At 40.1% G+C, this 18683-nt stretch overlaps 1 protein-coding gene across 1 annotated transcript in view; it reads right to left on the bottom strand.

Annotated features, from left to right (window-relative positions):
- Positions 1-18683, bottom strand: part of CPNE8 (copine 8) — a 110034-nt gene that overhangs the window by 65599 nt on the left and 25752 nt on the right. Inside the window, exons 4-5 of the mRNA XM_086739963.1 lie at positions 11228-11331; positions 6308-6347 (exon numbers count right to left, since the gene is read on the bottom strand). Coding sequence (XP_086596089.1) covers positions 6308-6347; positions 11228-11331 — 144 coding nt within the window. The remainder of the gene's footprint in view (positions 1-6307; positions 6348-11227; positions 11332-18683) is intronic.

Below are 18683 nucleotides of genomic sequence, written 5' to 3'. Positions count from 1 at the left end.
TTCAACCAAATTTGGTTTCCCATTTATCTGGGCTTTTCACTATTGCAGAACACATTCTGCTGAACATCACATCTTGATAATAACTATGCAATAATGAATCAAAAAACAAACTCACTATTACATATTTAAAATAGCACTAGGTTACGTTTACAGAATTCTAATGCACTCCACTTACTGTTTTTATATTGCTTTTTCAATTGACAAAAATGAAACTGGGATGGAAAAAAATTTAAAAGCCTTAGAAAGAAGCATTACCTTCTTTAAGTGGAGAATTTTAACAAATTTCTTTAAGAGAAACTACACTGATTCTATTAATTTATTGGAAATTATTTACGTTGGCAGAAAATCAAGCCTGTGCAGGATCTGTATTATCCTGGATTGACAGCTACACACAAGCATTGCTTTAATGCCAGACTGTATTTTTGTATTTTCTAATCTACAAGTGTTCATAGAATGGCTTGGGTTGGAAGGGACCTTGAAGATCATCTAGTTCCATCCCCACTGACATGGACTGGGACACCTTCCATTAGACCAGGTCGCTCAAAGCACCATCCAGCCTGGCCTTGAATGTCCCCAGGGATGGGGCATCCACAGCTTCTCTGGGCAACCTGTTCCAGTGCCTCACCACCCTCACAGTAAAGAATTTCTTCCTTATGTCTAATCTAAATCTACCCTCTTCCAGTTTAAAGCCATTACCCCCTGTCCTATCGCTACATGCTCTTGTCAAAAGTCCCTTTCCAGCTTTCCTGTAGGCCTCCTTTAGGTACTGGAAGGGCACTATAAGGTCTCCCCGGAGCCTTCTCTTCTCCAGGCTGAACAGACCCAAATCTCTCAGCCTGTCCTCATAGAAGAGGTGCTCCGGCCCTCCTCTGGACTCAGTCCAACTGGTCCATGTCCTTCTTGTGTTGGGGGCTCCAGACCTGGACGCAGTGCTCCAGGTGGGGTCTCACCAGGGCAGAGTAGAGGGGGAGAATCACCTCCCTTGACCTGCTGGCCATGTTTCTTTTGATGCAGCCCAGGATGCGGTTGGCCTTCTGGGCTGCAAGTGCACATTGCCAGGTGGTGTTGAGCTTCTCATCAAACAACACCCCCAAGTCCATCTCCTCAGGGCTGCTGTCAATCCATTCTCCACCCAGCCTGTATTTGTACTTGGGATTGCCCCAACCCATGTGCAGGACCTTGCACTTGGCCTTGTTGAACTTCATGAGGTTTGCATTGAATGACCTCTCAAGCCTGTCAAGGTCCCTCTGGACTGCATCCTTTCCATCCAGTGTGTTGACCGCACCACACAGCTTGGTGTTGTCAGTGAATTTGCTGAGGGCTCATTCAATCCCACTGTCCACATCGCCAACAAAGATGTTAAACAGGGCTCGGCCCAATACTGACCCCTGAGGAATGCTGCTTGCCACTGGTCTCCACTTGGACATCAAGCCATTGACCTCAACTCTTTGAGTGCAGCCGTCCAGCCAATTCCTTATCCGTAGAGTGGTCTACCCATCAAATCTGTCTCTCCTGTTTAGAGACAAGGATGTTGTGCAGGGCAGTGTCAAATGCTTCACACAAGTCTAGATGACAACAGTTGCTTGTCCCTTGTGCAACAACATTGTCACCCCATTGTAGAAGGCTACAAAATTTGTCATGCACAAGTTGCTCTTAGTGAAGCCATGTTGGCTGTCACCAATCACCTCCTTATATTCCATGTGCCTTAGCATAGTTTCCAGGAGAATCTGCTCCATGACCTTGCCAGGCACAGAGGTGAAGCTGACTGGTCTGTAGTTCCCCAGGTCTTCCTTGTTTCCCTTTTTAAAAATGGGGGTTATGTTTCCCCTTTTCCAGTCAGGGGGAATCTCATCAGGCTGCCAGGACTTCTCAAATATGATTGATAGTGGCTTAGCAACTTCATCTGCCAGTTTCCTCAGAAACCACAGATGCATCTCAACAGGTCCCATAGACTTGTGTACCTTCGGGTTCCTTAGATGGTCTCAAACCTGATCTTTTCCTACAGCGGGTGTTTCCTCATTCTGCCAATTCCTGCCTTGGCCTCCTGTAACTTGGGTGGTGTGGCTAGAGCCTTTGCTGGTGAAGACTGAGGCAAAAAAGTACCTCAGCCTTCTCCATGTCCCGGGTAACCAGGTCTCCTGTTCCCATGAGAAAGTGTGAGAGGGCTCACATTTTCCCTAGTCTGCCTTTTATCACCGATGTACCCAAAGAAGCTTTTCTTGTTGTTCTTGATGTCCCTGGACATATTTAATTCTATCAGGGCTTTAGCTCTCCTAACCTGATCTCTGGCCACTTGGACAAGCGGCCTCTTGGTTCCAAGGCTACTTGTCCTTGCTTCTACCTTCTGTAGGCATCCTTTTAATGTTTAAGTTTGTCCAGGAGCTCCTTGCTTTTGTCTGACTTCCTCTTCGTTGGGATGCATTGCTCCTGAGCTTGGAGGAGGTGATCCTTGAATATTAACCAGCTTTCTTGAGCCCCTCTTCCCTCCATGGCTTTACCCCACGGTACTCTGGCAAGCACATCCCCAAAGAGGCCAAAGTCCTCTCTCCTGAAGTCCATGTAGTGAACTTGCTGTGCACCCTCCTCACTGCCCTAATGATCTTGAACTCCACCATTTCATGACTACTGCACCCAAGGATGCCCTTGAGCTTCACACCAGCCCCAACTTGTTGGTGAGAACAAGGTCCAGCATAGCACCTCTCATTGTTTGTTCCTCTGTCACTTGGAGAAGGAAGTTATCATCAGCATGTTCCAGGAACCTTCTGGATTGTTTACGCCCTGCAGTGTTGTTCTTCCAAGAGATATTGTGGTGGCTGAAGTCCCTGATAAGGATCACAGGGCTTGTGAATGTGAGGTTGCTCCTACCTGTCTATAGAGGGTCTCATCTGCTTGGGCTTCCTGGTCAGGTGACCTCTAGCAGACCCCTACTATAACCAGTCCCTGCCCTCCCTTTAACCCTGACCCATAACCTCTCAGTCAGCTCCTCATCCATCCTCATGCACAGCTCCACGCACTCCAGGTGGTCATTGACAGAGGGTGACACTCCCTCCTCATCTCCCCAGTCTGTCCTGCCTAAAGAGCCTATATCCTTCCATTCCAACACGCCATCCCACCACGTCTCCGTGATGCCAATAAGATCACAACCCTGCAGGTATGCACACATTTCTCGCTCCTCTTGTTTATTCCCTATGCTATGTGTGTTTACATAGAGGCATTTAAGCTGAGCCATTGATGAAGCTGACTTGCTGGCTGGAGTGACTGGAATTCCTTTGTGCTGCTCTTCACATGCTCTCCTGCTGACCTGTGATCCTTCTCCAAGCTCTCGGCATCTGTTTCTGGCACTGGCATCACACCAGTAGGAGTGGGACAGATTGAGGTTCCCCTCCCCTGGCAACTTGATTTTAAAGCCCTCTACCAGCTTGGCAAGCCTATGACTGAAGATGCTCTTCCCCTTCTCAGACATGGGCCAGTAGACCAGGTTTCTCAAAGCTAGTCCCATGGTCTAAGTAGCCAAACCTCTGGCTGTGGCACTTCTCTCTGGCTCTTCTGTCAGCCTAGGCCCCTCATTCCCATCTCTGAGCTCTCTGTTAGCTATGGGTCCATATAGTGAATTGGATCTGAGAACTAATCACACTGAAGAAGAAAATAAACCCTGAAAAAAAAAATTAAATTATGTCCTTTAACTGATCTGACACTGTGACACTGTTTCCATAAACATTAAGTCTTTTAAAATGGCTACAAATAATTTGAAAATACTGAGCTCCTCATTAATTTTTAAAAATATGAGGCATGAATGGTCTAAAATAACACCATTTTCTACACTGAGATCACATGCTCCATAATTTTCTTTTTTCTTAGTGTAGTTTCTATTATTAATTCCTATTAGTTCCACAGTCTGTTGTTAATGACAATTGTTCATTACTCCGATGTTTTTTTCTCAAATCAGGAAGTTACCATGAACATAAGTCTAATTTCAGGTAGCCAGTTTTATAAACAGGATTACAGACAGCTGCAATGGCAGCACTGTCTAGTCTGGTTACCTCATCCATCCATTATAAAACTTGCTTCAGTTGCTTCTCATTTTGCCAAAACTGCATCACTGAAATTGAAATTCTCCAGGTTGACTCTTTTCATCCCTCAAACTGTTCAACGATTAAATGACACTGCCCAGTATTTCCAAAGGAATAGGTCAACAGCTATTTTGAGGAACAGGAAAGACTTTATTCCACATGAGGTGACTGCAACACATGAGCAGTCTAGCTACACAAATACTACTGGCCTGACATTTTTCAGAAATACCAAGCTCCCAGCGCACAGATACAAGCAAAGCTCTGCTCACTTCCTACCTACTCACTGCCCAAATTCTTAAGAGCTATGGGAAAGAGACTCAGGAAGCTGGCAGCAAAAGGAACAATCCAGACTAACCTTGAGCACTCGGGAAATGACGGAAATGAATTGCTGTGATTAAGAAATACATTTCTAGCTACCATCTTTCACAGGGTTCTCAGAGCCATCTTCTTCTTTGTGTACATAATATTATATAGCATAGTTTGGATGTCTACAGCACAGATACCAAGTCTACACCAACTTGTAAAGATTTCCTCTTGACGACAATGGAGGAAAATAGATATTTCTGATATTAATGTTAACATCTAAAGAAGAAAATTTCCCCTCACACTTGAAGATTCCAGGAAATTGGCACTGCTGAAAAAACAGGAGCTAATGCGTCTGCACATGCCTAGCCTGTAATTAGAATGTAGCAGCCACATAGGTAATTCAAGATCTACTTGAATAGTCTTCAGAAGAAAATTGTTTCCTCATTGTTGTGTGTTTTTTTTTTTTTACAAACTCTTAAATTCCTGTTCCAGTAATCAAGCAACAAAATCTAGAGTATATATCCTTGTTTGCACTTTCATAGTGACTAACTTACCTTGTGGCTTTTTTTTTTAAATAAACTTAATTATGAGGTTTTTGTACAAAGAAGTATGTTTGGGGGAAAAAACCAAAATAATTCAACTAGTTACTACAGAAGTGCAAGCAATCTTGGGCAGAAGTCCAGGACGAGGCTTTATCCTTGCAGAAGACAGTCTGGGAAGACTTTATTTTCTGCTTCCTCTTAGCAAGCATTGCAATTATTCATATCACCTTTCCATGATGACAGAGATTGAAAACAGTTTCCCAGGGGCTTTAAATCTTTACGGGAAAGATCTAATGGAGATCAATGGCTAAAGTCTTCTCTTTTCACTGTGAAACACACACACACACACACAGAGTGTTCCTTCCATTATTCTCTTTTCCTTTGCTCCAGATTCTTAAAAGTTCTGTCAAAGCTTTCCTCTATTTATTTAAAAGCTTCAGTAAGAAGCCTCTGAACTCTACTCTCACATCTCTAAAATTTGAAGTTACTATTTAAACCTTCCACTTCAAGATGGTATGAGCATAAAAGATTTCTACTAGTGTTAATTGGGACACAATCAAAACATGATTACAATTTTTAGGACCCAGGGAAGTATTAACAAAAAGCAGCATATTGAGGGAGGTGATTCTCCCCCTCTACTCCACTCTTGTGAGACCCCCCACCCGGACTACTGCATGCAGTTCTGGAGCCCCCAGCATATAAAGAATGTGGACCTGTTGGACTGAGTCCAGAGGAGGGCCACGAAGAGGTTGAGAGGGCTGGAGCCTGTCCTATAAGCACAGGCTGAGAGAGTTGGGGCTGTTCAGCCTGGAGAAGAGAAGGCCACAGGGAGACCTTATGGAGGCCTTCCAGTACCTAAAGGGAGGTTCTAAGAAAGATAGGGACGAACTTTTTGCCAGGGCCTGTGGTGATAGGATGAGGGGTAATGGTTTCAAAATAGAGGGGGGTAGATTCAGACTGGATATAAGGAAAACATTTTTTACACTGAGGGTGGTGGAACACTGGAAGAGGTTGCCCAGAGAGGTGGTGGATGCCCCATCCCTGGGAACGTTCAAGGCCAGGTTGGATGGGGCTCTGAGCAACCTGATCTGGTTGGAGACGTCCCTGCTCCTTGCAGGGGGTTGGACTAGATGACCTTTAAAGGTCCCTTCCAACTCAAACTGTTCTACGTGTGAAAAAGTACACACGTGCACTTAAATACACCCTTTACAGGAGAAATGTCCCATTAAAACTACACTCACGAGTATTATATATGTTATCAGCCACAGCACAATCACTGTATTTGTCTCTATGCATCTGGTATTACTTACAGTCAAAAGAAAACAAACATATTTACGAAAGTATAAGCATTTCAGAACAAGAAAGTATAATAGTGAGGAAAAAACTTACATGTTTTGATAGGTTAGGACTCTTTGAGTCAACATCATAGCTTAAAAAAAAAAAAAAAAAAAGGAAAGTTATATCAGAGTTGCCAGATGACAGATCTGAGGACAATGTAAAAAAAAAAAACCCAACCAAAATCAAACAATTTTTACTTATTTCAATGTGTGAAATTTACACAAATAGCTACATGAATGAAAGTCTCACCAGTACGGCAGGCAAACTGAATTATCACCGATTACAGAATTATAGTTCATTAGCTATTTGAAATGAAATCAGTTTTCACCAAAGTGCAGGCTACTAAGTGAAATTATTCTGATATTCCTGTTTGAACAATGAAAGCTGTCAAAAACCAGAACAAAATTTAAAAAAAATTATTTTAGAAAACAAACTTGTGAATTTTTTCCTTTGGTAATTTTTCAGTCATTAGATTAATTAAATAGTAACAATTAACAATAAACTAAATTGCTTTTAGCAAGAGTTTGACTTGTTCTTCTTAGTTTATTATAATCTTGTTCTTCCTCCAGCTAGAAAATGCCATTGGTTCCCTGCGTCAGATTTTCAAAAAAGCACTCTGAATTCAAGAGAGATTTAAAAAGTTAACATAAAGAAATTCTTAGGGGATTACTAATCTTTATATTTTCATAGTCTTCCACCTTTATCAGATAATCTACAGTAACGTTTTTCTCAATTCCTACATTCAGATCCAATACCAATATCTAAATTGAAAAAGTGTTCCCTATGCTCACGTCAGCCTCTCCTGCCCGTTTCCATTCCCTCCGTGCGGGACGCTGTCCCTTTGGCTGTGCTGCCACAACGGGTTATTGGGATGCATTATGAAGCAGATCACAAGTCAGGACAATGAGAATACCATACAGCTGGATGTGGTGCAGCACAGTCAAAGTTTCAGAAACTTATTTGTAAAAAAAAACACCAACATGAGTTTAAAAAAAAAAAAAAAAAAAAAAAAGCAATTGCACACTGTCTGGTGAAATTTAACAGGAAAAAATAAAACCTAGTAATGTGACCTGAGGATTAGCTACACAACTAAAACAAAGAACTATTTCACTGGCAAAATCGATAACAAATCATCAAATATGAACAGAAAGGAGTCTGAGACATTGGTGGCTGTACAGTTTAGCAGGGAGCTCATGCTCATTTATCAGAACACCAAAAACCAGAGAGATATTTGCCATTTTGTTTTTGTTGAAAAAAAATATCATGTAAGGAGTTTCTTTGAAAAACAACACTTTGGCCAACAATAGCACACAATTTTGCTGAGGAACTTAAAAAGGGAAGCTTTCTAAAGATGCTTCTTTCCTATCATAAATCATCATAGTTTTAACACATGAATGCATTCACATTTTTAACTCTGAGTTCTAAAATATTTTGTTTCTCATCCATCATTGTTAGAGAGCTCTGAAGTAAATTCACAGACTACGGCTATACGGTCATTTGCAAACATTAAAAAGTTATTCAGCTTTGTGTTCAGAATAGACTTGTGTCCACGTAATCCAGAACAGCAGCAGAAAGCAGTCAGGCCTTTCTGGTAAGTACAGAGTATATTTGATTTTTACAGCTTTTCATAAATAATCACACAGTAGTCCATTTCTCTGAATACGTGACTGAGTTTTCCCTTCCAGGCCCAAGTCCTTTTCAGACAGCACTTATGCAGAAGTTCTTTACAGTCAAGGTCCTGCACATGGGTCAGGGCAATCCCAAGCACAAATACAGGCTGGGTGGAGAATGAATCAAGAGCAGCCCTGAGGAAAAGGACTTGGAGGTGTTGATTGAAGAAAAGCTCAATGTGAGCTGGCCATGTGTGCTTGCAGCCCAGAAAGACAACTGTATCCTGGGCTGCATCAAGAGAAGCATGGCCAGCAGGTCGAGAGAGGTGATTCTCCCCCTCTACTCTGCCCTGGTGAGACCCCACCTGGAGCACTGCGTCCAGGTCTGGAGCCCACAACATAAGAAGGACATGGACCTGGACTCTCTCCAACAGAGAAGGGCCACAAAGATGATCAGAGGGCTGGAGCACCTCTCCTATGAGGACAGGCTGAGAGAGTTGGGTCTGTTCAGCCTGGAGAAGAGAAGGCTCCGGGGAGACCTTATAGTGCCCTTCCAGTACCTAAAGGAGGCCTACAGGAAAGCTGGAAAGGGACTTTTGACAAGAGCATGTAGTGATAGGACAGGGGGTAATGGCTTTAAACTGGAAGAGGGTAGATTTAGATTAGACATAAGGAAGAAATTCTTTACTGTGAGGGTGGTGAGGCACTGGAACAGGTTGCCCAGAGAAGCTGTGGATGCCCCATCCCTGGGGACATTCAAGGCCAGGCTGGATGGTGCTTTGAGCGACCTGGTCTAATGGAAGGTGTCCCAGTCCATGTCAGTGGGGATGGAACTAGATGATCTTCAAGGTCCCTTCCAACCCACGCCATTCTATGATTCTATGATTTTACTTTCCTTTCTTTGCCTAGACTGATCCTAACTTTCTCTTTCTTGATTGATTTTTTTTTTTTTTTGCTCTTCTCTTCTATTGCACTGCCTCCTCCCTGTAACGCATGTGCATCCTAGGAGGAGCAAGAGGTAACCAAATCTAGGCTCCTACACAGTCTCAACTGTGTCTTTGTTTTAGCTATGCTTTACGTACACTTGGAGGAGAATCCTTTATTTCACAAAGTGACTAGCTCTTAAAGTTATTTTAAATAGCAGGCAACACTTATACTCAACAGATTTAATGACTTTTTTTTTTATTTTGGAAGCTAGGTTTAAAGCCTGCACCGGGCTTCCAGGGTGAAGATGAAAGATTTTGTACCTAGTGATCCAGAAGCACCCTGTAATCTATCTTGGCATTTAGTATTTCCTTTCACTACTTGAAATAGTTGAAGTCTAGATGGAAACAGCTAGCTGCTGTGTATAAAATACAATGGAAGTTTTTTCCTCACTCACCCCTTCAACCATTATCGTTTACCTAGGAAGCATTCTGACATGCTATAAAAAGATATTCAGAGCTAAAGAAAAAGTTAGACATAGGGGTTTTTTTTTTTTGTTTCCACAATATATAAAATACTGCCATTTAAGACCATTTCAGTACACCCTCTTGTCAACTTAAAACAAAATCAGCAAAACTACACGTAGCTTTGTTAATGTTGCCAGCATACATCTATCAGGCATCATACTTCTTCTTCCATTGCTAGGGGAAAAGTCATCACTAATGTGATCACTGCCCTATCTATTTTCTGCCCTGCTTAATGTACAGATTGATTTGCATTCCAGAAGCTTGGGGGCAGCAAGAAAACTAAAACAATCAAGTGGCTGTCAGAGTAGCTTCAAAGCACCTACTTGGATAAGTAAACCGCATATTGAGGCTATATCATAGCATAGCTTGGGTTGGAAGGGACCTTTAAAGGCCATCTAGTCCAATCCCCCCGCAAGAAGCAGGGACATCTTCAACTGGATGAGGTTGCTCAGAGCCCCGTCCAACCTCGTCTAGCCTAGAAGATTTTAGAATGGCTTTACAATGAACTTGCTAGGAGATTTGAGGCGAATTATGAAGTCTTTCTTCACCAGTTTTGCTGTATACAGGACAGAAATGCAATAAATGCAGCTTCTATATCAAGGCAAACTTGCAACATAATCTTAAATTGTGAAGTGATAATACTAAAATTTACTACTACTATAATCAACAGCTGACTAGGATTTGTGCAATTCCACAAAGCACATCAGGAGATCTCAATCTTTAGGATTAGAAAGTATAGGAAGGCAGACCACACTGTATCTTTCTTGAGATATTTATTCTGTAAATAACTTAACAGATGATTGTCCTAAATTTTTCTGAAGAATAAATAAACGAAAATAAATACACATTAAGGCATAAATCCTAGGAACACAAAATAAGAATTGACAAAATTCAAGCTAAATTACGTTTTGCAAGGAAAAGGAAAAAAAAAATAAGAAAAGCATTCTTCAGCTAAAAAAGACATGTAAAGAAAAAGTGTGGCCACTATGCCTACTGTACTGCAAAACTGAGTGAATGGCTTTCCTTTAATTATCTCTGAGGGTTATTCAAGTGCTCTCTCACATTGCAAGGGTAGGAAGAATTGCTAAGAAAAAAAAAATAGAGGATGAAAATTAAAAAAAAAAAAAGCACATTTGATTGACACACTGGAAGAGGTTGCCCAGAGAGGTGATGGATGCCCCATCCCTGGAAACATTCAAGGGCAGGTTAGACAGGGCTCTGAGCAACCTGATCTGGTTGGAGATGTCCCTGCCTCTTGCAGGAGGGTTGGACTAGATGACCTTTAAAGGTCCCTTCCAACCCTAGCTATTCTGTGATTCTAGGATCACAAAGACTGAAATAATAAGAATGTAACAGATGACATGCAAGGTGACCTGGTGAATGGACTCTCAATTCTATTTTGCATAGAATAAAGTGAAAAATCAAACCAGTTCTGCCAGTGGAATGAAATGAGCTCATCTGCAATAATGTCAAAAGCCACCTACTTCTAGAGTAACTGCTTTAATTTTTAAAACTCAAAATTTAGTATACTTAGATGCACACTGGTATTTATTTTAGTAAAAATAAAATTTGGCTCAGTACTATTTGTACAGTATTTTATTTCTAGACAGTATGTCCATATCTATTTTATTGGCTATGCTGCAATTTTGACATCCTTAGCTTTCTAATTATTTCCTAAAAGTAATGATTGTGAGTATTGTTATACTTTGACTAGTTAACATCTGCCAATTTCTTAAAACTGGGTCATTATTATGTTACACATTTATTTCTGAGGAAGCAATGCTAAATCCATCATGTTTATTAATGTATTCTACCTCAACAGATACTCTCTCTTTTCAAGTTAATTTTATGCTGGACAAAACTTAATATTTGCAGAGCTGTAATATTAGAGTCAAAGATTGTCAACTTACAAATCAAATCGCAGATTCTCTCTTTCTTCAAAGAAGTAGTCCATTATAAATTTTCTTACAAAATCTGGATTTAAAGTATTATCAATTACTTCTGTTCTTCCAAACTGTAAAAGAAAAGTATAAGTTTAAGCCATACGCTATAATGAAGTAGACTGCCAGTATCAGCAATATGTGAGATAAGAGAGCCTGTAAAAAATTTTCTTAAACAGATGCCATGAAATGACTGTATTCACATGAATAGTTCAGTTATCTGTGGATAAAGACAGACTAGCAGAAGACCTTGTATCTCAGTATAAAGAGTTCTGAAAGCCCTGTATCGTATGGTATCGTATGACCTAAACTTTATAAACATCAGCTCCCAAAGCCCTTGAGAATCCACAAAAATTCAGGGAAAAATTCAGTAACAAAAACCCAGTGTTTCCTCAAAAAAAATGGCAAGAGCAAGCAAAAGGTTGCATATATTGCTTACTTCAGACAGCTTTAAATATTAGGGAACATAGTCTTTCCATTAGAAGTGTATCATTTTTGCATTGTCCGGCTCCTATTTCAGTTCAGCTCTCTTAATCTCTCTTCTCTGAGCTTTCTGCAAAATGCCTTTGCTTCCTTGCGTTTACAGGAGGAGCCTCAGCTGTTGCCAAGCTGAAAATATTTTAATTAAACAAAAACAAACCTTTTTTATTAACTTCAGTTCATATACATCACAGATACAAATGACTGATCACAAAACATCAATGTGATAATTTTGTTCTGGTTTTAGCCATTCTTTCAAGATACTCAGAAAACAAAACAAAAAGAAATGAGTTATTATTGAAATGAGCATTTCATTTTGCCCTACACATTGAGCATATCAAGACATATTTGAATATAGCCTACTGAAAAGCTTTTTGACAGTCTGCTGGAAGATCATCATTAAGGAGTCCTCAAAACTGCAATTTGGGACAGGAGACTTTTGAATGACTCAAAGACTGCCAACCTCTTCACTGACAGAACTTAACTAAATCAATAAACGTGAATAAAGAAAGAATAAACCTTCTTGTAACTGAAGGTTTATGGGATGCATTTCCTAAAAATATTTTCACATCACAGACGTGAATCTAACCACTACAACCTGCACAGAGCCCCTAAGCCTCCAACAGGAGCCTCCCTATCCCGGCCCCTGCATACTTCATTGGTACGTGATATGAAAGAACCAAACATACTCCACTGTCTCTTCTTCTCACAGTAAAGCAATTCCCTTTCATTGCTTGATTCTTACTAAAATAAAACACTAAAGAACTCCAGCCACATTATCTGTGTGCCTTAAAGAAACTCTGTAACTGTCAGCAACTCCTTTTTCTCCTTTGAATGACTGTGCATTTGAACTGCAGGGGCCTGACTCCAAGCCCCGCTCATTCACACAGGTCAGCTGGAGAAGTGGCCTGTATCTAAGAGGACGACTTCTTTGCAAAAAGCGACTACCCACCCAAAGGTCTCAAGTACAATAAAATGTTCAACAAAAAAGTTAACACGTCTTCAAGACACAGCTCTATAAAGCCTCAGGAAAAGGAACAATCCTCAGAAGAGACACAGTGGGGATTTGTATCTTTACAGAGCGTGCTTGAATCCTGTTAGGTACCATCACTTTCGCTATGCTGTGAGATGTTCAATTGAGACAGTCTTATTCAGAGATCTCCACATTCCAGCACTTCCTCTAAAAGACAGCGAAGCAAAACTATCTTCCCAATGAACAATATAATCTCAAAATTAAAAGCCAAAGAATATTTAACACACAGCATCAGTTAGCATACGCCTTTGCCAAGACTTTACATTATTTCTTAAAACCCGGGTGGAATGATTCCTTGGTCTCATTGGAACCTTGATATCCTGTGCAAGACGACTTTTGAACATGTCCTGTTTAGAAAGCAAGATTACTCACTAGCAATCACTCTGTTTCTTCAACTCTCCTAGGCAAAAGCATTAGCCATGAAGGGGGTAAGCATTATACAGACATGGGTAGGAGAAATCTCCAGAAGCTCTCCAGAGTGATGAAGAGACAGGATATTTAAAATAAAATCCCTGAGTCTCTTGAGAGAGGACCAGCACAGGATGCACATGATCCTGGAAACAGATCATAAAGTGAACAAATAATTTGATCCTTACTGTTTGTTTCCGATGAAAAAGAAATCAGTCTCCTGAGAAATGATTCAAGGTATTCCCTGAAACACTGAGATAAAGCTGAGAGACAGAGTGCTACTCTCTTGAATCAACACTGGTGACCACTACAGCCAGGTATTAATCAATGAGAAACATCAGCAGTGGCAGAAAGTTGGTGTTTCTACAGGAATAAGTACGTTTGGAATACTTCCCTGGGCTAAAGGGTCTTTCTGTTCCCCCTCTGAATAGTAGATTTCAAGTTTTATGGTCATTCAAAGTCTCCAATCAGTTTCCATGTCAAATCTCAAAATTTATAAAGAAAATCATCCCCTGTCAGCTGCGTGCTTTAAAAGTTTCAACAATATTGGAGCCAGGAAAAACTGAAAGCTGGAATGGCTGATAAATATGCAGAAATATTTAAGCATTTAGTACTGTTTGAAGGTATGCACTGAAAATGAGAAGTCCCTCTCCGACACAAGCCAGTAAACAGTAGTTCATCAAACCAAGGATGAGAAATTAAAACAACGAGATTATAAGGACCATCCATTTTGCAGGAACAAAATTCCTGAACAGGAATGTCTCTCATCTGTATATTTTTTCCCCCTCAAGGTCCCTGTTTTGTCTATTTGCACTCTTACAGTAAACTGCCGAAATTCTCTGAAAGACTGGAATCAGCCGCATAAAGAGGAGATTTACCTTCAGTACTGAAATCTAATAAACACTGCGCTGCTCTAGAAGTAAAGAGCTCCGGGCCTTCGTGAAGAAGACCCAAGCATGACTGCATGGCAACTGGCAAAGCTACTAGAAGCACAGCAGATAAGCAAAGAACATGTAAGTTCTGGTAGTCTCTCATGCTATGTCCAAGAGAGTCAGACACACACATTCAAAGATATTATCCATGACAATATCTCCCAACCTGTGCAGATTCAAGCAGCAAATTGTCCTGGGAGACTCCTTGATCACCAGGCAGAAAAAAAAGGTTACTGAAGTTCTTCAAGCCCTCAGATTAGGACAAGCTTGAAGGAGAGTAAGAGGATCTTCAGTCATGTAAGGTCTACACTTCTATATACATGGAAGACACACAGGAACAAAGAACACAGGGAGCTGTAGCCTAAGAAAGTTTACTTTCTGCTACCAAAGTCATCATCTAATTTGAAAGGCACAAATCCAGAATAACTAAGTGAGATCAGGGGATAACTTGTCAAAAAGAGTCCATTTAGGGGCACTAACATCTCTCTTGACAAACCTCTGGCTTGGAGGCAGTTCAGTAAAATGAACACTAAAAAAAAAACAAAACGAAAAAAAAACAAACCCAAAGTTATCAACAGCCTGGAGCACACAACCTGAGGAAAAGAGGATGGAGCTCAGTTTGATCAGCTTGGAAAAGAGACTGTCTCCACAACCACCCTCCACTATCTAAACAGCATTATAGAAGACAAAGCCAGAGAGTTCAGAGACAGCACAAGAACAGGACAAGATCCAACAGTCAAAAGTTGCAACAAAGGAACTTATGAAGGGATATAGGGAAACACTCTTCCAGAATGAGTGATTAAGCACTGGAATGGATCACCCAGAGCTGTGCCATTAGAGAATTTCAAACCTTAGCACCCTGGCCTGACTTTGAATATGGTGTTGCACGGATCGGGAGGGTGAATCAGACACAGCAGATCAGTAGGAGGCTGGATAACACAAAGGTTCCTTTCACCTAAATTATTCCATGATTATGTAATTTATCATCTCAGGTTTTTAAGTTTTATAGTTCCATTAGAAATAGAAGTATGTACGAATTCAAAGGAAAAAGTTACTTCAAAAGGAAAAAACAGTTATAAAATGGCAGCTAAACGTGAGCTTTAATTTTTTAAAACAGTAAAATGTAAGTATTTTCATCCCTTCAAACATGCATTTTTTTTCAGTAAACAATATTTCACTTTATCCTATAGCCATGTTACACTTGGGAAATCTTTTGGACTTGACTTAAAATGCATGACAAGTATATCAGTAAAAAAAAAAAAAAAAAAAAACAACCCATGCTGATGATTGCATCACACCGAGAGCAGAGAAGGCCTAACAGAGTGCCCATTACATCGCTACCTGTGCCTCTCATCAGCGACACTGAAATTGTTACAGAACTCAAGAGACTGAATTCAGTGGCACCGCTAACTTTTCTTTAAATTATGTGAAATGTCTTTTTTTTTTTTTTTAATTGAGGCTTCAGTTTTTTGGTCTGTTTCCCTTTTTTCCTTTTTTTAAGGGCTACACAAATGATTCCTTCACATTAAACTAATGTAACTAACTACATAACTGACAAATTACTATTAAAATTTATTTTATAGATGACATTAAAATGCTGGCCTCTAAAAATCACCAGTCTACACTTTTCAGCTAAATGAAGCATCATCTTTTAAAATATGTTTTCCCAATTACCTATAGCCTTTTTTAAGCAGAACAGGTTATTTCTATAATCCAGTCACTTATGACTAATAACATAGACACTAATTAGTTCTCCATATGCCCTAGTTTCCCCACTAACAGTTGTTAAAGCTAAAATCTTAACATGGCCAACAAGGAAATACCTTTAGAAATGTCATTCAGGAGAGTAACAGAGTCAATTTAACTACTTAAAGGAAAATAAATGTTCAAGAAAATCAAGAACAGAGTATTTCTGAATTTCCTGAGATGGAGAGTCTTTCTTGCCTTATAATGCAAGCTCTCCTGGGGGAGGGGGATTTTTAAAGTGTATATGAATTTTATTGAATTTTTATAGCATCTCAATCTAGTGATCCAGCCTAAGGGTCTATGAGGTTCATGGAAAATCACAGCCTTCATTTTAACTTCAGAGTTAAAAAAGACTAGCAAGTTGGGTGAGTCTAATATTAAAGATACAAAGCAACTATTGTAACTATGAGGGTCTAACCCCACTCTCTGCTAACCTCCTTCTATATGAATTCTCTGAATTAATTCTTGCTTCAACTCTATGGCAGTGAGAAAACTTGAGAATAATATCTAGTAATGCGTCTTCTCCTGTTTGTTTGGTTGGTTTTTAATTTACTGTGTTTTACCACAATTGCAATGAAGTTGTTCCAAAAATTAACCACCTCCATTCTGAAAAATAAGTTCTTGTTTCTTGCCTGATTTTTATTTCACTTCCTTTTCCATTTTTTGATCTTTCTGTACCTCTGTTAGATAGAAATGTTTTTCCATTATGAAATTTTTATTCTTAGTGTTGATATTTATAGCTGATTACAATTATCCTTAATCCATTCTTCTATTAGGAAAATAATTTGAGCTTAAGTTTTTCAGTGTAGCATTATGTTATTTCATCTTTTAATAATTCATTACTTTCATCTGTAGTCTTTTGTCTTTTAAACATCTTTCTTGAAATGTGAACAGTCAGAACCTAGTACTCTGTTACAATTCTAGGAAACTAAAGAACTAAAAAATGGTTTAAACTATCATTAGGTTCTTGGCTTGGATCTAAACGGCTTTTGAAAATTCTTTAGGAAGCTCTATGTAACACTCTCCACTGGAAGCTCACTACACAAAACAGTATATGAACACACAACAAAAGATAATCCTCTTCTCAGAGTTTGTAACATAGCTTCATTACATGTGAACAAAACAAATAAGAAACTTGAATCATCGAGAAAGAAATACAATACCAATAAAATGAGCCTGTTATAATGATTAATAGTCCCAAATAATCAGGATGACAGAGACTACAAGGAAACAAGCAAAAAATTCTCAACTGTCAACCCCACTGTAGAAAAAGCATAGTCATAAAATGTTCTGTAGTGTGTTTGTCCCAAAGGAAGACTAATGCTTTTATATATAAACTCATATTAATTATCAGAAAACCCACAACATTCCTCTAACATGCATGCAAGCGCTCATATGAGATCTGTATATTGCACGTACACATGACAGTGATTTCTACGTAACCCTTTTTAACTGATGGTTGTACAATCATAATATAAAAACCAGAAAGGATTCCTCATTTTTCTGGGCTTTGGCTTTTTTCCATGGACTGTTTCCTTTGAAAGGAAACATGACTTCCTTGAAAATATTATGTTCTTTTATTCCACCTATCTTAATTCCCTCAAACAGTTTATTTTTTCAATAAATCTGCCAGAGAAAGCTTTCCAGTGAACGGAGTATCATGCAACAACAAAATTTACTCTTCACAACTGGGACAGTACAGAATCATTTAAGTTGGAAAAGACCTTTAAGATCTTCAAGTCAAACCGTAAACCTAAGACTGCCAAGACCATCACTAAACAATGTCTCCAAGCACCACGTCTACACATCTTTTAAATACCTCCAGGGATGGTGACCCAACCACTTCCCTGGGCAGCCTGCTCCAATGCTTGATAACCCTTTCGGTGAAGAAATTTTTCCTAATATCCAATCCAAACCTCCCCTGGCATAACTTGAAGCTGTTTCCTCTCATCTTATCATTTGTCCAACACCCACCTCACTACAACCTCCTTTCAGGTAGCTGTAGAGAGCAATAAGGTCTCCCCTCAGCCTCCTTTTCTCCAGACTAAACCACCCCAGTTCCCTCAGCCACTCCTCATAAGACTTGTGCTCCAGACCCCTCACCAGCTTCATTGCCCTTCTTTGAATGTGCTCCAGCACCTCAATGTCTCTTCTGTAGTGAGGGTCTCAAAACTGCACACAGTTATTTGAGGTGCGGCCTCACCAGTGCCGAGTACAGGGCCATCATCACTCCCCTACTCCTGCTGGCCACACTGGTCCTGATACAAGCCAGGATGCTGTTGGCCGCCTTGGCCACCTAGGCACACTGCTGGCTCACATTCAGCTAACTGTCAACCAGCATCCCCAAGTCCCTTTCTGCTGGGCAGCTTTCCAGCCACTCTTCCCCAAGCCTGTAGCATTGCATGGGGTTGTTGTGACCCAAGTGCAGGACCCAGCACTTGGCCTTGTTGAACCTCATACAATTCACCTCGGCCCATTGATGCAGCTTGTTCAGATCCCTCTGCAGAGCCTTCCTACCCTCAAGCACATCAGCACTCCTGCCCAACTTGGTGTTGTCTGCAGACTCAATCCCCTCATCCAGATCATCGTTAAAGAGAACTGCCCCCAATACCGAGTCCTGGGGAACACCATTATCTAATATCTTAAGATAGAAGGGAGGATATTTGCCTCTTGGAGATCAATGTCATAATTATATTAATGTCACAATTAATTATAATTTACTAGTTACTTTTTATTATTACAATAATTTACTGCTTTATTAGTAGATAGGAAAGAAAACATAAGAATAAGCAGTCAATTTGCTGGATGCAAACTCCCTGCAAGGTCT

Source organism: Chlamydotis macqueenii, chromosome 1 (genome assembly GCF_036417535.1).
Source record: "Chlamydotis macqueenii isolate bChlMac1 chromosome 1, bChlMac1.mat, whole genome shotgun sequence".
In the NCBI taxonomy this organism is placed as follows: domain Eukaryota; kingdom Metazoa; phylum Chordata; class Aves; order Otidiformes; family Otididae; genus Chlamydotis; species Chlamydotis macqueenii.
Note: the sequence above shows the minus strand (reverse complement) of the source record. Positions and strands in the feature narration are given on the sequence as shown.